The sequence below is a fragment of the Serinus canaria genome, chromosome 3, assembly GCF_022539315.1.
Source record: "Serinus canaria isolate serCan28SL12 chromosome 3, serCan2020, whole genome shotgun sequence".
NCBI classification, from domain to species: Eukaryota; Metazoa; Chordata; class Aves; order Passeriformes; family Fringillidae; genus Serinus; species Serinus canaria.
In genome coordinates, this window is record NC_066316.1 from 76,911,838 (window position 1) to 76,935,689 (window position 23,852).

The 23,852-nt window shown below is 44.8% G+C and overlaps 1 protein-coding gene across 6 annotated transcripts in view; it reads left to right on the forward strand.

Moving 5' to 3' along the window:
- BACH2 (BTB domain and CNC homolog 2) overlaps positions 1-23,852 on the forward strand; it is a 180,894-nt gene that overhangs the window by 148,128 nt on the left and 8,914 nt on the right. For all 6 annotated transcript variants that reach the window (XM_030235916.2, XM_050972024.1, XM_050972025.1 and 3 more), the window contains one exon: positions 16,655-18,199. In XM_030235916.2, coding sequence (XP_030091776.2) covers positions 16,655-18,199 — 1,545 coding nt within the window. The remainder of the gene's footprint in view (positions 1-16,654; positions 18,200-23,852) is intronic.

Below are 23,852 nucleotides of genomic sequence, written 5' to 3' on the forward strand. Positions count from 1 at the left end.
CATTTACAAAGTCATCACTGCATTCAAAAAGCAGAATGCATTGCTTCCAGTAGTGGCAGAAGCCTTTAAATCACTAACTTCCATTACTTTTTTCCCTGTATCCAGTGTATCTTGCACTTGGAGGACTGAGAAGCACACCCAGTAAGGGCTACCTCAGGCTTGGTTTAGTTTTGCTTGCTTTTTAAAGACGAGTCTAATCCTTCTCTTACAGGTTCTATTTCACTATTATGCATGTACTCTCCATTTGGAAAACTCAGTTGAGAGGGCACACATAAGAAAAGTTTTAAAGACAAGCATTTGATTACATTTCTGGCCTTTGTCTTCAGCTGGTGATCCTAGCAGGAGCTGCACTGGACCTCTGCAGGCAGCTTTGTAAGGTAGACAGGCACTGAACACATAAACTGCTCTGCAGAGGGTTTCAGGTCAATCCCAGCCTTGGAGAACCAGACTGTTTGTATCACCTGTCTTGCACTCTCATCTTAGTTCTCAGAAATGGTTTTAATCTGAATTATTTGTCCAAGTTACATTTTGGTTTTATAACTGCTTTTCTGCAGAGGAATTGCTTCAGCTAAAAGGCTGTGAGAATTTATGGTCGTTTCTTCTCACTTGTGCTTTCAACCTCTTGGTTGAATGATAAGGTGGTAGTGAAGACCTCTCTATTCTCTTTCAGGAATGGATGTTTTACTCATATCTAGGCTTTTCTTTTCCCAAACTGCTCTGATTTGGGTAAAGGAAAAGAAAAGGTCAGGTGTCATATGTGTTCTCAAGAGACTCCAAAGGTGTCTTTTCTATTGTAAAAATCAGAAGAAATCAAAGGGGTTTTAACTATTTGACCAATTTGTTCCAATACTACTATTTTCTTAAAGCTAAGGGTTTCATGAGGCCTTTCTGTAGTTAGTTGTCTGTGCTATCATTTTTTTACATTTAAGGGAGAAAATAATTCTATTTGCAGATTGGAACTCCTGTCCATCTGTCAGATGGGTGTGTATTTACAAGATGAATGTCTGTTTTGATTTCTCTCTTTAGAACAAAGGTTACTCTGTCATTGTCCTTAGAAAACTTTTGGGACTAGCTTGCTTTGGTGTGTGCCTGCCCTTTTTTTGGTACAATGCCGAGTTCCCTGTTAGGACTCTAGTAGTGACCAAAGGGACAGAAGGAGTTTTGGGGATAAACCCTGTTTACGTGGCTAAAACTCTGTAAAACCACCACAGTGATCTGCTGGAGAGTGATGGAGAGCTGGGCTCTGTCTGGTGTGCTCCTCATGCCCATCCCTGCTGAAGTGAACCAGCTGCTGCCCTGCCACCCCTGAGTATGGGGTTCTCCAGCACCAAATGTGGGAAGGACTTGGGAAAGCAGCAGCCCCTGGGCAGGCTGGCATTTTCACACCCTCTTTATGCACATAGTATTGGCTCATAAATGCTCTTGCTCAATCCTATCAGCTGCATATCATTCTATTCTGGGGAAGGTGAGAGCACTGCTGGAAATGACTCAGCTCCAATAGGTATCAGCTTTACTGCTGTTACCCCCCCAGAGTTGTTCCTTGCTTTAGGTTTGTGCAGTAGCTACCATACAGGGGGGAAACATCACTTTTTTAGAACACAACAATGAGAAATGGCTGCCTGTCAAGTGAAAGCATTTGTCCTTTGGAGTTCATATGGCTGATGAGTTCTCTGCACTTCAGCAGTGCTCTGTTCTGCCAGGGGCTTTTAAAGGTCCTTGAGAAGCCTCTACAGCAAATGAGGGAACCTTGGCAAGATCCTGCATTACACCATGCCCTGCCCAGCATTCCTGTAGTTCTTACCATTTCCTGCCCCTTACAACATGGCTGTGACTTTGCACAGCAACCACATTCTGTGTTTTAAATGTCTTTATCCGTGGGGGTTTTACAGTGTGCAGTGCATTTGCACAGGGGCAGGGGGATTTTTGGTTTGTGTGATTATGTGCTGTTTTGTGACTGTTCTGTTTCCTCTCACATCCTCCTTCCCTGTGTCTTGTACCTGAAACATTAAATTAAATCTAACATAGCAGTACTTTCAGACAGAGGCGACACTTGGCTGTGCCAGTTCCCCGGTGGCTTTAAACTGCTGGCTGCAATACTGCAAACACATTCAGGCCTTGGCTTGGCCAGCAGTTCCCCCCAGCTATCTGCATGTTTGCTCTCCAGGCTTTATTTTACCTACACTATTGGAGACTCTGGAGTCACAGCCTCTGTCTCATTGTTATGCATGGATGGGAAATATTCCTGTACTTATTTGCATTCATTAGCTGTTGGGAGCTCCTCTGTTGAGGTCTCTAGCCTTGTTTTTACAGTGCTTTTGGCAGTGTTTCTGCACTTGGTGTGCGAATTTTTATGATCTGTTGCATGTTATTCATGCAATTTCCTGCCCTGTAATGGTATCAGTTTTCCAGACACAGAGGAATACAAACGAAAACCCAGGAGCCTGCATTAGCATAAAATGTCCCAGTTCTGTCAGTTTGATTAATTTGTCTCTTTGTCTCCACTCTATATGATAAGTGCTATTAATGGTTGCAACACTTCATATGTCAAAGTCTTTCTTCCTAATGACTTGAAAATGTGGTTTATTTCCCCCCTTTTTGTATTATTTTTCTCATTTAGCATTCCACTCAAGTATAGATTTATGCCATGCTCTTTCATTATCTTACTGGTTGCAGCACTGGAGTGATTACATATGGTGTAGGGTATGAGCAAAGATGCGATCCCAGGGGCAGCAGCTGCTGATGCAAGCTGAAAATAGATCCAGCGTATGCTCAGCACTTTTCCCAGAGGTCTTTTATTTATTAGGAACAGTCTTGGTACAGGACAGCTCAGACCCTCATTTAGCAAGATGACTTTTTGCCTTTCAAGAGCAGCGCGGTGACTTTGCTCTATTTACTGACTGCTGTGTAATTTTTTTTTTCACCATCTCCTGTGGAAGCAGAGACTTTGCCTAACATAAATTGTAATATAATCCTGATTTATAATGAAGTCAAGAAATGACAGGCTCCATTTGAAGTAATGGAACTTGACAGATCTAAGGTTTAAATTAAATAATCCTATTTGTAAGACAGCATTTTGTACATGGTACACTGATTTAAAATGAACTTCAGTTCTTCTTCAACGAATCCTTTACCATTCTCTGTGTTTTACCTTCCATAGAGGCTTTCTGGGGGACAAAGTTCATTTGAAGAGAACAATTTTTTATTTGAAAACAGGTATGGAACAATAAATTGTTTTCTTTCCCAAAGTTCTTGTAAATTGTTTCACAGAAAACAGCTTTAATTACAGAGGAAAAATTAATGTAGGTCACTTATTCAGGCCAAGCCACAGCTAACCTGCTTCGGTGGCCAGAAAAGGCCAATTGCTGAGAATGAGGAGAGGGAGAATGCTGGAGAGAAAATAGTGAGGAGGGTTGTGGCTCGACTCTTCCCCTCCCAGGAGCACACATTCATTCTCACAGTGATTTCTGTGGAGGGAGAAGGTCACCTCCTCCTTGCTGTCCTTCCTTCCCTTAGAGTTGGCAGAGGGGGACACTCGAAGATGATGTTTCCTCCTGCCTCTGCACCCCACTTTTCTTCATCTGGCACTCTTGTACCAATGCAGGCAAGCAGAGCCCCGGGGTGCACAAATGGAAAGGTGGTCCTGCCGTGGCTGCTGGAAGCTGGCAGTAAGCACTGGAGTGGGGGTTGGTGGAACAAAAGGCTTGCAGAGGAGAAAAAGAGACCAGGCAGGGAGAATGAGATGCTGCAGAAATGATCAAAAAGGGCAGTGGGATAAAAACACTAGAGATACAGTGTATGGGGGGAAGGGGGGTTTTGCTTAGATTGAGGGACGCTGTTTTAGAAAATGCCCCCTTCTCTTTTCTCTCACTCAGCATTGTGTTTTTGCCGTCCTTTCTACCTGTATTTAGTTGCAGCTGCCCTCTCCAGCATCCTTCTAATTTTCCTTCATACCTGGCAGGGATGTGACCCTTTCCCCAGAGGTCTGACAGATGCTCTCACCCTGGACCAGCCTCCCATGCTCAGGCAGAAAGGTCCCAGTGTGTGTCTTTAGCTCAGTGATGTCCCTGTTCTTCCTGTGTCACCCTGCCACCATCACCCTTCTTTCCTGGGAAGACATGAAAGGTGTGGGAGGGCAGGGTGGACACTGATCCACAGGGTCCCCCTCGGGGGAGGGCAGCCTCTCCTTCCCTGGGACTGTGAGAACCATCTGCCCAGGCTGGAGCTTCAGCACCATGTCTGTCCCACAGAGAGTGGTTTCAGGACCAGGCAGCTTCTGTCTCCTCTTTGTGGTGAGCTCCAGCAGACAGTGAAGATGAGATAACTGGAAAGGAGGATGTTGCTGGGGCTGGAGCCCTAGCGACTTGGCACGAGAGGCTCCTGCTCCCACGTCCTGCTCTCTGCGCGATTAAAAACTTTTCTCCCCAGTGCTTGCAGGAATAATTTCTATTAATTAGTAACTAAGCCAAATCTCCCCAGTGCACTCAAGAAAGAAGAGGACTCAAGAGTGTCACTGAGAAATGGGAGGAAAAATAAGCTCACAAGGCCAAAGTGGTGAAGGCAAGGAGTATCCTTGCAGCAAACATGGCATTGATGTTGTATGGGCCCTTGCTCCTCATCTAGGGAAAAAGCCAGCAAGGCCAAAGAGTAAAAATCCATCGCAAGGTTTTAGAGTTGCTGCTGGTAGCTTGCACACTGCCCATCTCCCTCCTCCAACAGACATGTGCATGGCTACAGGCATAGCTTTCTGTTCACTTGGAATTAATGGGATTATATACAGCAGGCGAGGAGGCAGGGTACACTGAAGTCCATGAATACAGCCTGTGCTTGATCTTTAGAAAAATATAAGTAAAACAAAATAAAGAAGCAAGAACCAATTCCAAAGTGCTTCAGTATGCACATAAACTGGTTTTCATTGCTCTCAGCACACATAAATACTCGCTGGTGACTGAGGCAGCAGAGTAACGCTTAGCTGTTCGTTATTTTATCAGACAGTGATAATTGTAGTTAATATTTTCTTAGTAGTGTCTCTGAGAGTTTATTTATGCTGTTAATAATCTGAGCAGCTGTAATGATGCTGGCTGCCAGAGCTGTAGCCTTTTAGAATCACTCCAGTGTGGCAATGATACGATGGTAATAGAAATCCAAGGAAAAAACGATCTTTTCGGAGCAGATGGGGCTAATTCAATCCCTTTCACACACATTCACGTTATCTAGTTTCTTTCTCACACTAGCATGCGTGGGTGCACGTGAGCATATGTAGTCACACACACACAAATAGCTGTAAAGTCCCACCCTCTACCCTCTGAGGAAGTCAAGCTGGAAATGCCATTATTTTTCTGAGTGAAGTCTTTCTGGGGCTTCTAGGGTACCTGGCATTTTCTACTCCTTTATTTCTGGGTAGATCTTAAAATATCATGTATGAAGCAGAAAGGGGAAAGCCATTTCCTTGGGGACAGCCCAGAGATGGGCACAAGGTCATGGCTGCCCTGGGATGCTGTTGCCCAACCTTCCCATCTTTCCCTGCCTTTGACCTCTTTACTATGGGTCACTCCTGCTAAGCCTGCACTCCTTTAAGGACTAGAAGAGCCACTTACCTTTTACTCATAGCAGACATGAAATCTCAGCAAGAAGGCAAATGCCTACAATTTTTTCTGGTGGGATTTACAGAGCCTAGTTAACCTTCTGGGCCACCGAGAGAAGAGCTAACTGCTCCACGTGGAGGATGGGAGGGAACCAACTTTGCCAGCTCAGCAGTGGCTGGTTCTCCTTGCAAATCTGCATTGCTGAGCTGAGCAGCATTGCAGGTCATTGATGAAATGTTCCAAGCAGTGGAACAAAAGCCACCGTAATCCTCAGATCTGTTGTAGCCATGCAAGAACAAAAACAAAGTGATGGCAGAAGAATTGCACATCCAAATACCAGAAATTAAAAAGCAAGGCGGGGAAGGAGAAGGAAAACTGGAACAAATGCAGCATTTGGCAGGTTTTCTTTTAAAAATAGGAAGCTGGGTCAGTTTTACAGGGTTTCAGCCTACCAATTAATAGCTGTAATTGCTTGGTTACCTCATGAAGTGCAATAGTAAAGCCTTTTACATTAATTTTCATCCACAGCCCAGCAAGAGCGTCTCTGGATTTAAAATGTGATGGTGTCTGCTGGACAGCACTGTCTGCTGCCCCAGTGTAAGGATGCCAGTGATTTTATCTGCTGTGCTGTACCAGCACAGGGTGACAGGCAGTGCCAGAAGCATGGGTGTCTCAGCCCCGTGGAAATCACGACGGCGCATCCTGAGCTGCTTGGGGTGTTACCCAGCCCTGTCTCCTGAGCCTGCTTCTCCTCCAACTCCTTTGTCTTCCCACTTAGTGCTCTTCCTCAGAGTGCAACCTTGCGGTTTTTAAATCATGTCTGACAGAGCCTGCTTCTTCCTCTCCTACACTGCCTGGAGTATAATCGTAGGGCTTGTAGTGAGGTGGCTTGCTGAGAAGTACTCCTTGTTTTTATGAAGTAATTACAGTGTATTTAATGCACTGTGTATTTAATACACTGTTACATAGTTCGTGTGCATAAATACATTCTGCCATGCCTGGGAAAGAGGAGCATTGGTGAATTTACAAGTCCTGGTAATTTTTGAGTGTTGTTGTGCTTACTTGTATATCAATTACAGCATCAGAAACTCTGAACCACTCCTCTAAGCACCCCTCTGAATTAGCAAAATTCTACATGCATCTTTATTTTCTGCCTATTTTGATATTTCCTAACGTAATTTGGAGGCTTATAGGATTCTTTCCTTATTCTAAAAGTTCTGAAACTGCTTTTGTTTTTCTCTTTTTCTACCCACTTTGGCTCATGTTATGCACTTAAACAGATCTTTCACAGACTCCTCTCACAATTTATATTCTGTGAAAGCTTTCCCACTCCTTCCTCACCCCCCCTTACTGCTAACACTTTCTCTTGTTTTTCTTTCTTTTTTAATCTTGGGGTCAGTTTAATTTTCCTTTTGCAAAAATGTGGAACTAATTTTAATTTTAAATTACAGTTGCACTTTAATTCTGATGATGCTTTTCGGTTAAAATCTGTTCATTTCTGCTTGTTTCTTCCCCACTGGTTTCAGTATGGCTTGCACAGAGACCCAGGGAGCAAAGGAAGCATTTCTGCTGAGCCACCTTCTTGTGTCAGCCACCCTTTGTTGCTGTGTCCCAGGTTTCTTAAGATGCTCCTTACATTGGAAAACACAGCAGTATTTGAAACAGCCAGGTGTCACGTCCATGTTTCCCTTTGCATTCTCTTCCAGTCCATGCCTGGGTGTTAAAACTGCTACTTAGTGCCACTGTATTTTATGTATGCTTTGTTGATTGAGTAACATTGTGGCCACGTTGTGCCTTTAGAGAGACTGTTCTTTGAAATGTCTTAATCTCTAATTTTCCGTTTAACACCTCCACTCAGAGTCTCACCTTAGCAGCCCCAAAGTTCTCCCCCCAAAGCCTTTTCACCTAGGCTTGCCTGCACGTACTCTCTTGGCCATAACTTGGAGTTTTCTGTGTTCTTGTTATGCTGTGGACAGCCTGTTGTTGGCAACATCAACAGCATACTCTAAGACACCAGAATTAGTTAGGAAAAAATAATAAAATGGTATTTGACTTCAAAGCAGGTTACTGAGTAAGATTTTAAAATAAGGGCTCTGGCAAGTGTCATGTGGCAGGTTTGCTTGCAGGGATTTAAGAAGTTTCCCCCACCAGTCCAAGAGCTGTTTTGCCAAAGGTGTTGTGCTGCTGTGAGGTGGCAGAGAGAGGTGCAGTGCAGAGCTGCCTTCCTCAGCTGCCCAACTTCCCATTATTGAGTTTCCCTGTGGCCCAGAGGAGCAGCCATGAAGGCAAAAGTCCCCTTTTGCTCAGAAGACTGCTGAGAAAAATGGTAATACCTAGGGCTGCCCAATGGGTCCATCTGTCAGTGACTGATGTTTGGAGTAGATGTGATGCAGGCAGTGCATCCCTGCTATGGAAGAGCACTGCATCTTCCCGTCCTATAGCCTTTCAGTTTTCCAAGTGTGTTTATTGATCTTTGGTAAGATGCCTGCTGCTTCCTGCACTGAGATGTGTCTGCACTTATGCCTATGATTTCTACCTTCCTTCTCAATAAACGGTGTATATTCCGAAATTTGTGGCAAATTCAACAAATTGCCTTTTCCTCAGAATTTTCAGAGGTGCAGAAAATGTGCAGGGATGCTGTCACAATTTCCAAAAGTAAGTTCTTTTCATTGATTTGAAACCAGTCTCGCTTTTGAAAGGTTGAAGGAATTTCAATTTGGCTTCAGTAACTCTGCGAGAAAATAAAACTAGAAGTTGTGGATTAAAATAAGCATGGCAGTTGGATCAGAGATTATTTTTACTTTTACTACACTCCAGGTTATTTTTTTAATTTCCTAGACATCTTCTGATTCTCTCTTCCCCACTGGTTCCTCTGACATTACTGGCCTCTGACTTAAGGTCTGGGGTTTTGGAGAGCGCTTCAAAGCTGGGGCTACAGCCACAGTGAATTTGATTCAGCCAAACTGAAGTGTGTGGGTGTCTGACGCTGCACCCGTGAGCCGTGCGTGGCCGAGTGCTGACATAGCCACTAACGTGGTCATCCATCCCGTGGCTGCTTGCGCCATCTTTGCGCCCGGCAATCAATTCCAAGCCGCTTGCCCCACCGTCAGCACTGACGCACTTCTCACGGAGCAGTGGACACGGTTTGCCAGTATTGCTTCCCATCCTCCAGGCGAGCCTAGCGTGAATGAGTTCTCCTTCCTCTCCTTCTCCCCTCCTGCAGTCACACTCGCCACATCGGAATGCTCTGCGGGCACTGAGGGATATTGGTCTCTCCTTCCCTTTTGGGTGCCGAGGGAGGAGGCTCTTTGAAGTGCTCGTGCTGCCCCAGGATGCCTTCATTATGCCAGAGAGTCACTTGGTTTCCCTCTACTATCATACAGACAGTCAGGGCTTCTAGTCTAAATATGTTGTCTGGCCAACAGCTGGGATTTCAGGGGGGGCAAGGCTGAGGGGGGCACTTTGTAGGGCTTTTTCTTTTGAAAGCACAAAATTGGAAGTTGGACAAGCACTTCCAGTGTGGCATCTTCTGTAAAAGTACCACTAAGGGCAGTTAAGCATCTTCTTAAAGCTCTCAATCTGACAGCCTCAAGAGGCTGTTGAGGAGGATGCACTGGAAAGACACCAGGATAGCCCTTAGACAGCTCAGGGTGGGGTTTTGCAGATGCGGTTTCTCCAGGGGACTTTTGAAATTAATAAGTGGGTAATGGGCCTCCTGAAGAAAGGAGCCACGTGTCCAGTTTCTCTGCTGCCCTGGTGTGTGTTCATGCTCAGAGAATGCGTGGTGATGGTGTGGTGGCCTCCCACCCCTGCAATGTGATGTGATGTGGGAGAAGCCATGCTGTCACTGTCGCTCTTCTGCACAAAATTCGTATGTCCTACCACAAGAGGCAGAATGTTTAACTGGGGCTGGCGGGGTATTTACTTAATTTAAAAAATGGTTTTAGAGTGAAAACAAAGGCCTCTTTTGGTGATCTTCTCCATCAGCATCTTGTACATTCCTTTGTTGTTTAAAAGCTTACAAAAGACAAAAACCAGCTGATGCTTCTCACCCAAGTCAAATTTTTAAAGAGTGATCACTCATTTTAGGAGCTCCACAGCCATATGAGCAAATAAATAAGGGAAATACATCTGCAACCTCATGGTGAGAGAACATTTAAATGCTGTTAAATTAAAGAGGGGGAATGCAGCAAAATACTGGTGTGGCATTGCCTTACAAAAGTACTCTGCTGTTTATCATCTCTTTCTGATTTTTTCCTGCCTCCTGCATGTTCCCACCTTATGTAAAAGGATCATGGTTTCAAAACAATTCCTGCCTGTGTGCATATACAGGAACAAACCATGATGTCTTAACACCATTGGTTTTGCACATGTGATTGACCTGTTTGGGCCTAGTAATATACTTAAATCTTTCAGAGAGTTTTCCAAAACCAAATAGGCTCAAGCTAGGGAAAAATCCAGGCTTCACCATCCCAGGTAAAAATAACCAAGTAAATAACCAGGAAGTCTCTTAATTCTTAATGGAATAACAGCTTTGGTGACTGATTTTGGTTATCAGATTACCCTCTGAAAATAACTTCTGTGCTATACTTGCAATTGGCTGTAGAAGAAAAAGAATACACTGTGTGCTAATTTTAGCAAATAAGATTAGAGTTAATATTTAATCCCAGAGACCTTCTTCAGGCTGTGGAAAAAAATAGCAGCAGTTAACTGTCACTAATCTTATCTCCTATTTTTCTAGCATGTGTTTGATTATATAACTTGTAGTGCTGGGAACCCGCTGACTGAGTGAGAAGTTGGTGGTTTGTTGGCTACATGCTTGGGCATATTAGACAATGTCAGGGCTGAGATGGATTAAAAAGCTCTACATGTGCCTTTGGACTGCAGCAGCAATGCTGAAAGGCCAGTAAAACAGGTACCACGGTAGACCTGATAAGAAACAATATGTGAATAACTGGTTCATTGGGAGTTCTGCAAGAAACAGTTACATTTCTGCTATTTTTCTATCCAGTTGTTTTAAGTAATACCTAGTTTGAGCTTGATATTCAGCATGTGAGGTTTGATTCAATCTTCCTTTCTTCCTTCCCCACAAAATGGCTTAATTGAATTGATGATTGGAAATTAGAGATGAGGGGTTTCTAAATGTTCTTAGGTGCCTGCTGATGAATTTAACCTGAAAATCAAAATACTAAAAATATAAACCATTAACCTACAAGCAGCTTGCATGCTCCACAGCAAACCTATGAGTGCTCCTATTGAGTTTTAACAAGTCTACTCAAATGTGTAGAGATAATAACATGTGCCTGCGCTGCTCTGTCGGGACTTGTGCATTCTCAGTGGGTCTAAAGGTCTCACCACCCAAATTACCCCCAGTTCAGAAGGATTTAGCAGCTACTGTTCTGCAGATTTCATTGTGTCCCTGGAGGGGAGGAGAGGGCTCTGCCCTCTCACGCCACCGCCAATGAGCTTATTCTTTGCATGTGCCCCAGGTATGCTTTATTTGGAAAGGAACAATTGCATGTGCATTTGCTGTTGAACTTTATTGCTCTTTCCTAGCAGATCATTGGCACTGTGCCCTCATTAACACAGAAATTAGCCCTGGAAAAGTCTAGTAAATTAAAGCCCAGCTCTCCAGAACAAGGCTGAGCTCTGTTAGTTTTCCTTTGCAGTACCCAGACATAAAGTATCCATCATCTTCCCTGGAAAGCCTTCCAAGACTGCTCTGAATTGACTGTTAGGTTAAGAGTCAGGGAAAAAATCCCTACACTTTAATTTCTTTTTGCTGCAAATGCCAATAGCGCCCCATAGCAAACCAGACAGTTCTGCTCTGTTCTTGATGTTAGTTTGCATCAGATTACTGTAAACATTCCCTTGCTCCATTTTAGATACCGTCTTGCCAAGTTTTACATTCCTACATGTTTACAGTGATCTTTTCTTGCCCTTAATCACTTTTCCCCTCTTTAAATTGAAGTCAGACTTTGCTGGCATTTTGCAGGGGTTGACCTTCCCTGCTCCAGATGCAGCTTTTCATACAGATGCCATTCCGAGCGGGGTTACCAGACATCCATGTTTCCTTTGGAAATAACCTCCCTTCCCACCCCCCATAAGAAATACTGTCTGTGCAGAATTGGAGGATTTTGTCTATTTGTCTGGGATTTTGAGACATCTGGAAGTCTGGGCAGCTCACTAATGAGCGTGCACTGATGAACTCAGCGGCGCACAGCGAGCCCAGCCCAATGTCAGCCCTCTATGTGTGCTCCCAGGCCATGTCCCGTGTGTTCAGCAAAGCACAGAGGCCTCCATGGCATGCCTGATCAGCCCTCATAGAGGACATGGATATAGCAGGGAGCCAGAGCCAGTTCACACCCACAGTGCTGTGTCTCCCACGGTGCCTGTGTGTGTTCAGATACGTTTAAAATAGAATTTCTGACCTAGAAGTCCCTTACAAAAAGATGGTGTTCCCAATGTGAAAGTGAGCTAACCCTCCTCCTAATTTTAGAATAGTTCGGGCCCAGAACTAGAAGAATGTTTTGCTAAAAATGCTCTATTTGCATCTGTAATGCTGCCTCCTTTACTAGCATTTATTGCTGACTGTCTTCTCATCTTCTTATTCTCCCATCCGACAGTGATCAATACTCTTTTCCTTGAATTAGCCAGTTATTCGTTAATGGCCAGTGAAAAAGGGAAGGCAGAGAGTCTAAAAGCAACACAACTATTTCTCCAAAAGGAAAAAGCATTACCCCGAATGCATCAAGGAAATGTAATGAGAGATGATGGAGGAAAATAAGGGAAATATTTCCTCACAAGGAGGTTTTAAGTAGAGTCTGGCAATGATCTCCCAAAGGAAGTAGTGGAAGTCTGGTCACTTAAATCAATTAGGACTAACCAGAGCATCGCACTCCCCAGGACTCTGTAAGGAGAAAAGCAATGTCAAACTGAACTAAAATAGACTTTGCGTGCTTATTTTCTGCAGGGCTGCTGTCTGTGTTTTGCTGGTAAATTCAATATGGCAAATGCTGATTAACATCTCTTGATGTGATCATATCATTGCATTGTTTCCAGCCTGTTCCTCAATAGCACACGCTCACAAGGGCATGGCCATACAAAACACATCCCCCAGCTCAGTCTGAAAGATGAGAAGCAGATAAAGAGCAGGAGAAGTTGTTTTCTCTCACCTTAACAGTGGTCAGGCTTGTTATCACCACAATGCTGAATTGACACAGACCTCCCTATTGCACACTGAGCTCAGTGTTTCTGTGGCAGCACAACAGGGGCAGGAGCTGCACATGGACTTGGTCTCTTGGATTGCTGTAGAGCAAGGAGATGTGCCAGGTGCCCAGGTAGGGCTGCAGTACCCGTGTCCTCTGTGCACTCAGCAGTTCTAATGCATACAAGACTAGCTGGGGACAGAAGCAAGACCAATAAAGTGCTTTATCCTTAGTCTTGGTGGGCTGTTTGGCATGCTCCAAGTACACCTAAGGGAAACAAACAAGTAAACATAAGGGAAAGAAATCAAGCCTTTTATATGTATGCTTTACCTTTTCTCTGGCTGGTTTTGTAGTAGCGAGTCAATTCCATTTAAACAATAGAAATGAGAAGAAATTGGAATAAGGCAAAGGACTGAAAGGCAGGAAAGTAGTGACTTGGCGTATGAGCTTGGACAGGGTGCCTGGTGGAGGTTTCCACAAACTGACCTGCCTCCTTAAGCATTAATTTATACAGAAAATAAGGTTTAAAAGCAAACGACTCTTGCACATCATATTTTCAATAGAGGAAAAAAAAACCCTGGGATTGTTGCTGGCATGGCTTTTACCCATCTAACAAAGCCTCTCTCACGTGTAAATGAAGACTGTTATAGCAGAGAAATTGTCTCTTTCCTTCTGCAAACGTAGATCAGCTTGTTTTCAGTAACTTTTTTCACTGGGATGCATCAGTCAGATCAAATAATTTTAAAAGACTGTCCTTATCTCTTCCTAGAGAAATGCCTGTGTGGTGGTAGTACATGCAGCTTCAAAGCCTTTCCTTTCCCAATGTGCGGTGTTCATAGTCACGCTCCAGTGGCTCGATTCCAGCCTTCCTGCCAGAATGCATCAGATGCAAGCAGTCCCAAAACTGGTGGGGCCGAGGCAGGGAACCTGCCACGGGAGCCGAATCAATATTTAGACAGCTTCAGGCGGCAGAGCTTGCGCTGGCTTTCACACTTGGCAGCAAGCTTTGCACCCGTTTGTTTCCAAAGTTATTGTTTGTGCAGTTTCAAGAATTGGCACTAGAGAGATTTCTGCCTGAGGGCAATGACAAGTGCCGGGTGCTTGAAAAGAAACTTTCCCCCTTTGGATCTGAAGATTGTGGGAGTGAAGGTTGTGTCACTGGGTAATATCTCCAAAGGAAGTCAAGGCACACATTTGCTCGGAGTTTTCATCATCCTTCACGTGAGGCATCTGCTGGGCACCGTGGGGAGCCCATGGCACAGTCTCTTGCTCTGCTTCCGACACATCCAGCGCAGAGCAGCTCTAGCAGCTGCCTTGCTGCTGTTTGTTATCCTGGTGATTTACCTGGAGCAAAAGCCTGTGTCAGCGTGGGAGACAGCCTTGCTGTGGGGTTGTGTGAGTCAGCCCGAGGCTGTGCAGAGTGCCTGTGCTGGGGCGGCAGGCAGGCGGGTGAAACCTTGGCCCAGCACAGAGAATTATTCTAATTTGCTTTCCAGCCATTCCACCTAGTGGCCGAGTGGCACCACTGCCAGGAGAGCTGTGTTTGTGCTCCACAGTCCCTGCAGACCCACACTGCTGCCGAGCTTACAAGATATGCAGCAATATGTAAGCCCTCACACTGAAGATCTTACCATCAGCCTGCGAGTAGCTCATTAAGTTCCCGAGCAATTTTGTTAATCATGCTGCATAGATAAAATGCAGATAGGCCTTTAGTGCGCTGATAATCTAACAAATAGGCAGAAAGTGTAACACTGATAGAGCAGAGATTGGTTTAATAGCCAGCTGTAAATCTTAGCAATTCTGTACCAGAGGCATATTGTTAAACAGGAATGTGCAAGTGTGTAAGTATGTGCATGAAAATGCACTGCTTCTTAAAATAGCAGATAGAGCAGTAATACTATGCATGGAATAGCTATTGGAAGCAATTTTAGAGGTGTTTTAAAATATTTTTCTCCCCATCAAAATATGCACCACTTGTGGTGTCTTCATAATCTGCCATCATAAGTACAGATCTATGAATAACAAAGGCTTGTTTGTGGAAGTCAGGATTTTCTATAAAAGTCTGTGAACTCTACCACTGGTCCTGAGGCAGTATAGGGCTTTATAAGCTTTTCATTGAGAGGAACCAAATTATTCACTCAGATACACTCTAATCATGAATTAGACCTTTGCAAATTCATGGCCTGATGGCTCTCCAGCCTTTTATGCAGCTTCTTTGCTCGGTGGCATTAATTCAGTTGGAAGAATAGTAAAAAAGCAACTCACCTTCAGGGTATCCCATACCATCCCAAATATACGCTTTTAGGAGCTGGGAAATGGGAGTTTCAATCCTCACAGCCTGGGGAAGGAACCTGGTCTCCTGCTTTCTAGGTTCCCCTTCTGTCTTTAGGCCATTTTGCTAAAAAAAAAAAAAAAAAAAAAAAAAGAGAGACAGCAGTGCTTCCTCTTCTTGTTTGTTTTAAATGAAGGGACTGAGCTGGGATGCCTACCGGAGACATCTGCTGTGCATCCCAAGCTCACACAGGCATGCAGGTGTTGGCTGTGCTGAATCCCATCTAGAGGCCTTTGCCTGGTATGCAAAGCACAGGGAGCTCAGATAAATGAGCACTACTTGCAAGAAAGGCAAGAACTTCAGTCTCAGGGAATTGAGATTGAAGGGACTTACCAGGGTAATATAGTAGGTGGTTGGTGCAATGGGAAATTGAGTTGTGGTCTTCCAAAGCTCAACCTTGTAGCCAAAGCACTGAATTTTCTTGTGCAGAAACCTTAATCCTTGACGATGAGTTGTGGTTCTGAAGCAGCCTCTTGCTGCTTCATGAAGAATAATTTTTCCAATCCTTTCATTTCATACCCATTGGGAGAAAAAAATGTAAAAGAAGTTAGCGGCAGTCAAAGTATTTTTGTCAAAAATAGACAATATCTATAGTATATTATGTGGCTTAGCAACTTATTTGTAAAGATACAACTGTAAAAAATGAAGGGGAGGGGAAGCCTGTGTTTTTTAATATAGAGTATATTAATGTTAAACACAGATAGTATGGAAAGAAAAGATGAGTAGCAGTGCATAAATCACACCTGGAACAGTTGTCTGGAGATCACTCTCCTGGAAACAGTTTTTACTCTTTCTACAAAGAAAATGGTGGGAAATTAAGTACTGAGGTGGGACTCAGAATAATTTCTACCATTTAAACTATAAATATTAATTTCTTTTCTGTTAGCTGTACCTCAGGCTCACTAAAATTGGGAACAGTATGAGGGGAATAATCTCCATGGGATAGAGGAAAGTTATGCAGTCTGTACTTACCTATCATGTATTCAGCAATGGCTTGCAAAAAAATTTAGAAGAAAAAAGGAAATTGTTTGCATTTGAAAAAGGCAGAAAGATGCTTCCTTTGAATTTTGCTGTTTCCTTACCAAAACACTTTTTGGATAAATGGTATCTTAAGCTTGAAACTGCTGTTCATTGGACCTTCCATCACAGAAGAAGAATCGAAATTAAATTGGTGCTTTCATGGCTGGGTACTGTAGCACAGTTAAAATGAAATCCATGTAAGACTTAGCAGTGTCCAGGCTAGTTTTGTCAGTCTTTTATTAGGGCAGAGACTCAGTTCATAGATCTGCAAGATACTTGGGAAAAGCAGTCTCAGTTCAACTAGTCCAGTGGTGTACAGGAGCACCACAAAGGGAGCAGTGCTAGTTTCTGGGTGTAGCATTATTGCAGGTGTGACAGAAGAGAAGCTGGTGCTGAGCAGTATTTATTTCTGAATGCCAGATCTGTTAGTTTATCTAACCACATGATGAAGGACTTGGGATGATAGCAAGAGCTGATGGTAACGCCGGCCATTTTCCTCTCTATTTTTGCAGGTCACTGTCAGGGGATTTGGTCCATTGTTGCAGTTTGCCTACACTGCTAAGCTGTTACTCAGCAGAGAAAACATCCAGGAGGTCATCCACTGCGCTGAGTTCCTGCGCATGCACAACCTGGAGGACTCCTGCTTCAGCTTCCTTCAGACACAGCTGCTGAACAACGAAGATGGCCTGTTCCTGTGCAAAAAAGATACCACCTGTCAGCGCATGCACGATGAGGAGAACTCCGATGGAGATGAGGAGGAGACGATGGAATCGGAGACGTCAAAAATATCTTGCCCAAGGGAGAGGATGCACCAAGAGCCCTTCAATTTTGAAACCACTGTTGCTGGAGCAGACAAAGGCGAAGGGATGCTGCCCGACTCTGACATGCTGAGAGATAGCAAGGACAATTTGGATAAAGATGCAGTAACACGGTACCCCAGATACAAGAAATACCAGCTTGCTTGTACCAAGAATGTCTACAACACATCACACATCAGTACCTCAGGTTTTGCAAGCACATTCAATGAAGAGAGCTCTGGAAATGGCCTCAAATCAGGACTCGCTATGGGGCAGATAAAAAGTGAGCCTCAGAATGAAGAGAACGATGAAGAAAGCATCACACTTTGCCTGTCTGGAGATGAACCTGACATCAGGGATAAAGAAGGGGATGTTGAAATGGACAGGAAACAGCCAAGCCTCACTTGTGTCGACAGGCCAAAAAGTGGGTCTTCTCCTTCTTGCTTGCGGTCTTTCTTCAACAGAACAAAAAGCATAGATTTGGTTGGCTTCCCCAGCACTTCCCAACAGCACTTTGGCAGGAGTCCAGCATGCCCTTTTGAAAAAGGGACAACTCAGGGTGACCACAAAACTGATTATGTCCCTTTCACAGGGAACTACGGACAGTCCCATGCCATGCAGAAGGATGCTTCCAACTTCACAGTGGGATCACCACTCAGGGGGCCCGGCTTTGAAACTCTCTGTAAGCAAGAAGGAGAACTGGACAGGAGGAGTGTTATATTCTCTTCAAATGCTTGTGACCAAGTAAACACTTCGGTGCATTCATATTCTGGTGTGAGCAGCTTGGACAAAGACCTCACTGAGACTGTGCCAAAGGGTCTGTGGGCTGGCGGTAGCCAGTCTCTGCCCAGCTCCCAGACCTATTCGCACAGCGGACTGACAGCTGATCACTTGCCGGGACGGATGCGGCCGAACACCAGCTGTCCGGTGCCAATTAAAGTTTGCCCTCGCTCTCCTCCTCTGGAAACCAGAACCAGGACCTCCAGCTCGTGCTCCTCCTACTCGTACGCAGAGGACGGCAGCGGCGGCTCTCCCTGCAGCCTGCGTCTCTGCGAGCTCTCCTCTTCCCCTTGCTCCCAAGGTCCCCGATTCCTGGCGCCCGAGCACCAGGAGCCCGGCGTGGTGGGGGATGGATTGTACAACCCGGTCCGAGCCCAGATTAAATGTGAGCCATCCTATGGAACAAACTCCAGCGATGAGTCTGGGTCATTCTCAGAAGCAGACAGTGAATCATGTCCTGTGCAAGACAGAGGGCATGAGGTAGGGATTTAAGATAAGTACATCTGTCACGGTTGTTATGACCCAATTAATCTCTCCTTGATTCTCTCAAACGACTTTGCATTTCCCCAGCACTTTCTTTGTTTATAGGGGCAAAGAGTAATTTCTGGTTATTCCCTCATCAGCTGAGTGCACATGGCTGACTTCCCATTAATAGGTCTGCTTGATCTCCGAGGTGTTTGGCACTTCTAAAAATTCTGGTATAGGAAAACAGCAAATTGCTGAATGATGAGAGTACATTGATGTGCCTAAGAGTCTGCCAGCAGTGTCCTGTCTTCCTCCCTCCCTCACCCACTTCTATGGCACAAAGCCCTGCTCCTTATTCTTAATTTGCTGAGGTGGTTCCAGCTCCACTTGTTATTGCTGCGGGTGTGTTTGGGCAAACTCAAGCTGTGCCTTTCCTGACACCAAGGGTTGGGCAGCTTGCTTGAAGAGCCAGGCTGCATGTTGCCAGCAGAGGTGTGAAATTACTCAAGCAATTGTATAGCTGGGCACCCTGTGCTGTGGGAATGGCATTCATGTCATCTTCACATGTGTGTGTGTGTTGCATGTTCAGGTACTGGGTTTTGTCTCTATTATGTGACAATTTGAGATCATGTTCCCTCCTGTGACATTTTGTTCAGAGCTCTAGCGGCCATGGCACAAATGGTTTCAGAGAGAAGTTATCCTTTAATTTCCAGGATTGTTAAGGGAATGACAGGAGAATGATCTGGGGCTGAAGAGCAAGCTGTCAACTTCCCTGCAGTTCTCCCAAAAGAGGGGAGAAAGAGGGGCCCTCTCTAAAACAAGAGATGGGCCAGCTGAAGACACTGCAGTGATAACTGGCTAACCATGACCAAATAAACTGTCAGTGTGAAGTCACTACTTTGAGGGCAGACTTACATCAAGGAGATGTGTTGTAGAGCCCAGAAAGTGGAAAAGACTGGATGTTTACTCACAGAGTTTCCTTAGGAATCTGCATGACCTAGAGAACATCTGGGTGAAATCGGGTATCAGGTTCCTCTAGTAATGCTGAAAAACTCCACTGAGAGCTTTTGCTTCAGTGTGGGGAGCAAGTGCTCATAGGCTGAGAGGGGGGTTCATGTGCTGAGAGCACCCAGTTCAGAACCATGTGGGCTTAGTTATGGAGTTGGGATGAAAAGAGTGAACTTTATTCTATCCCTCAGTCTTTACTCCAGCTACATCCCAGGCTTTATTTTTCAAACAGATGTGTGTGCTTCCTTTAGTTGTCTGCATAGCTTTCAGAAAGGGCTGAAGAGCCAGGGGAGCCTCTGGTGTCCTAATCCCTGGTCACACTGGACCTGTGAATCTGAGAGGACAGTTCTTCTTTGTCCTCATGGGGACGATGCAGAAGGGAGAGGAGTCTCTTTGGGAGGCTGTGTGGGATAATATGCAGGAGATCTCATTTGGGAAGCCCTACAGCAGCCCAGGCCATGGCTGGGTTACTCAGTGAAGTCCTGCCTTTACAAGGAGCAGAGGGCAGCAGGGACCAGGGACCATCCATTTCCACCCATGTGTGCTGCTTGCTCAGCATGAGGCAGTGCAGAGGGCAGAGGTTAGCCTTTTGAGATTTGGTAATTAATTAGCTGTCATAATTACCTAATTGTGTGGAAATATGCTGCAGCAAAAATGAGCCTGGAAAAGTGAAATTAGAAGCTTCCAGGGGACTGGTGGTGGTTTCCTAGAAAAAGGTATGTGCATATGTGCAGGAGAGCATGGATGAGAGGAGGGACACACAAGCAGCAAACAGGCAGCTATAGGAGGCTGTCTGGGTGTGCTGCTGGCAAGCAGACATCTGGCTCTGATACAGTGCTAGGAAAGGTTTGCTCCACTCCTGGTTTTGCTGCTGGTTTCCTCTGGGGAAGATTTTCTGAACTGTGCTGAGCAAGTTTTCTCCCTGGGACTGCTGATAAGGCTTTTTTTTTTTCCTTCTCTCTCCCCCAGGGTATTTTGATTAGGACTGCTAGGCATTAAAAATGTGGTGACAATATTAATGCTCCGTGAGGTTGCACTGCACTGTCCTGAACAAGCCAAGGGTAAACAGATCATGCCAGTGCTTTGGCACAGATTTTGAGATTTTGTTTAAAAATTGATCTTTTGAAGGTTTTTACCAATACAAGAGCAGACTTTGCAGCCACATTAAACAATACTGTATTAATACAGTGACTTAGGGTGTGTCTATCCTGCAAGATCTGCTGCTGTGGAAACCTCAGTAAAGGGTATCTTAAACCAGACAGTAGAAAATAAGTAAAAGCAGAAGAAAGTACATGTATAAGTTGTTCTACCTGCTTTTAGCAGTTTGGCTGTGATTAAAACAGCAGGAGAGACTCACAGCTGGCTGAAATAGGACAGCTTTCTGTTCTTCACCTCCCTGCAAGCTGCATGGGAATCTTTCTCCATTCCTGAAATTGTTGCTTTGCCCTTCCTGTCCTGATGACTTCACAGACAGGGCCCTTTCCCCCTCCATATCAGAACACACAGTGTTTTCTGGGCTTCTATTCAAAAAGCACCTGATAAGATATCTGGGGGTGACATGCTTGACCTTCTGGAGAGTGGCCATGCAGGTTCTTCTGCTGCAGGTCAGCTTTTATTGGGGTGGGATGGCCTGATGGGAATAAGCCTGGTGGACTCTGACCATCAGTTATCTCACAGGGCTGCTCAGTTCCCCTGGAATTTGAACCTAGTTGGTCTTAATTTGGCTCAGAGAGTGCTGTCGCTGTCAGAATTAATGTCACAAAACATCATTTGCAGGGGTATTGATTGTGTGAGAAGTAGGTGAAAGGCTTCTCTCTGCTTTTTTCAGGCATTCTGCTTTCCCACACACAGATGCCATTCCAGAGCACATGGCCAAAGTTGTTTGGTGCCAGAAGTGGGGTGCTAGGGCTCAGCATGATGCCACGTGGGTGAAGGTGACCCCACCTTGTGACGAGCCTCCATCTTATTGGGGGTGCAGAAGGCAGTCACAACTGTCAGAGGAGGTGGCAGTCCTTGGAACACCACTGGTAAATCTTCTCCAGGATGTCCTTGCTTATTGCTTCCCTTCCTGGAGCCACCAAGGCTCTTCTGCAATCTCCCTTTGTTAAGGCTTCCTGACAGAAGCAGCGAGTGTGGTGTAGGGTGTACCCATGGTACAGAGTTGCAGGAACAGGGCTGTAACTTGAGCTATTGGGACTTCACAGAAATATTTAATAGTTTGTGTTGCTCTTTTCCCTCTGTTCTCTCAGGCCTCCACAGGTTGTGAAAAATCAATTGCTGAGATATAATACTAGAGGGAAGACTTAAAGCTCAGTGCTTACCGGCAGGTTCTGACAATCCTGCTTAAAATAGCAACAACAAAACAATAAGCCCTGAAATAATGAATTGCTGAGAAGGAAGTAGTCTGTCAATCTGTTAACCTACTTAAGGAACAGAAACTTCTGCACTACCTACTTTTCTTGGTATTCCTTTTCTTCAGCAAGTATTTCAGAGTTTTTATCTGCTATAAAATTTGTAAAAAATATTGTACTACTAAACCAGTTAAAAAGAAATCTCAGCTCAGTCTAATATGATAAGTGAGTTTTCTGAGGAAAAAAATAAACAAGGGTAAGAGGAGGTAAGAGGTAGAGTTTTTCAAGAACTATTACTATCTAGAGAGTTGCATTCAATGTCTCCTCATCTGTATTTCAAAAGAATTTCCCGCCTGGGTTAGTGACTCACTTTTCAAAGGAAATTTTCATAAAGGGAAAGCTAATGCAATTAGACCTTTGAGGATATGGTAGGTAAATAACTTTCAGCAGGAGTCCAAACCCCTCCATGTTAAGTGACAGGCGGCCATTCTTTCTCTGTTCATCTGCTGGTCCTTAGCAAACTACTGCAAGTCAGAGCCCCAGAAAAGAGGAGTAAACCAAAGCTGCTCTTCCAGAAATCTCCTGTAACTATGCTGAGTTACCTCATCTAAGATTGCTTCACTGCTTGTATTCCTACTCAGTGAAGAACATTACATGGAGAGAAGGGCAACCAAGAAAAATGCATGTGAGGGCTTTAACTTGCTGTGGTACATGATACCTTCCCAGAATTTGATGATCAGCCACCCCAGCTTTCCTGATTTTGCTAGGTTTGCAAATTTGAAAATGAGAAAAATTAGTCTCCAGATTGATTTCTGGTAGATGTTTTCCTGACTAGGATGGCATCAGCAGAGCACCGGGAATTGTTTCTCAATGTCTGTTTAAATGGTGTCTTGTCAAACATTGGTGTTGTAAGATAAACTTCGTGGAAGTTTTGTTTTCTTTCCTCTCTTCAGTTGGAATGGAATCCATCCTGGTAGCAAAGAATTGCTGGATTACAACAACACTGAGAGTTTAAATTTCAGGAGGGTCCCTTTAAAACTCTATATTATTTTATGGAGCCCTACAACCAATTCTTTTAAACTCTGATGTGAAGACCTTGCAGGAGCTCTTGAAGCATTCCAGTTCTTGAGCTGCAAAAGCAACTCTTTCAGAGAAATACTGTACTTTACCCCCTGTCATTTCACTGCCTGATCTTCCATTCTTAAGTGCACCAGTGGTTTCTGTCAGTGTTTCTGTGCTATCCCTGCTCTCAGAGAAGCCTGTTAAACAGCAGGAGTATCATACTGTTGTGCCCTTTGAAGGGCTGGAAGCTGGGGACACTGCAAGCAGTGAATGGGAAGAGGTCAGCCCAGCATTCTAAGTACCAGCAGTGTGTGGTCCAAATACAGGTCCAGATCATGGGCTAAAGGATGAGAATCCCATCCACATCTCCTGATTACTGGGTTAAAGCACTCAGCCGTGGGATTAGCCTGGTCCTCCACTTCTGTGAGGCAGGTGGCAAATCTGAAGGTTACCCAGGCTGCCTCCACAGCAGTGCCCTCTCAGACAGCATTTGCTGACCCAAACACCTCTCATGGCCCTCACAAAGTGAGGCTGGAGTGGACCCCACGCCACTACGGGGCCATCAGCTGTCTTGTGTCAGATGGAACACACTGCAGTGCAACCTGCTGATCTGAAGTGGGACAGACAATTTAGACCCTGGTTGTTGACACAATGGTAGATCTTCACTGCCTGGGCTCATCATTCCCCTTTAGCAGTCCTCTTCCATTTTGGTATAGTAGACACCTGGAAAAGGAGATGTTTTGAAGGCTTTACCTGTGCCAGTAGACAGCAGGATGAGAAAATGCATCTTGGCTATCCCTTCTACAAAGTACAGCCCATTATCTTTGTGCTTCTTAGATAGCCTGTGTCCCAGTGAGATCAGGACAGGAATAGGTCCCTAGTGTGTGGGACCACAAGGGGTGCCTGAAATACCCTGTGGACAATTGAGCCCCTGTCAGGGGTGGACACCACTCAGCCCCTGTCCTGGAATGAATTTCTTCCTGAGTGTTTGTGGAAGACAGACTTGCATGCTAAGGAAGATACTTGAAAACACAACATTAATGCCTTGGACTCTCTTGTGTGAAGCCAAGTACCCATTTCTGCATTTAAAAAAAGGCATTAATATAATTGAGCCCCTGGGCTGGATTGCTTGGGTGGGTCCTGAGAGCCTTCCAAGGATTCAGCAAGTGTGAGTGTCAGAGGCTTTCAGGATTTGAGGGCACTAAGGCAGCAGGTTTTTTTTCTTACAGCTCTGGGGCAACTGACCA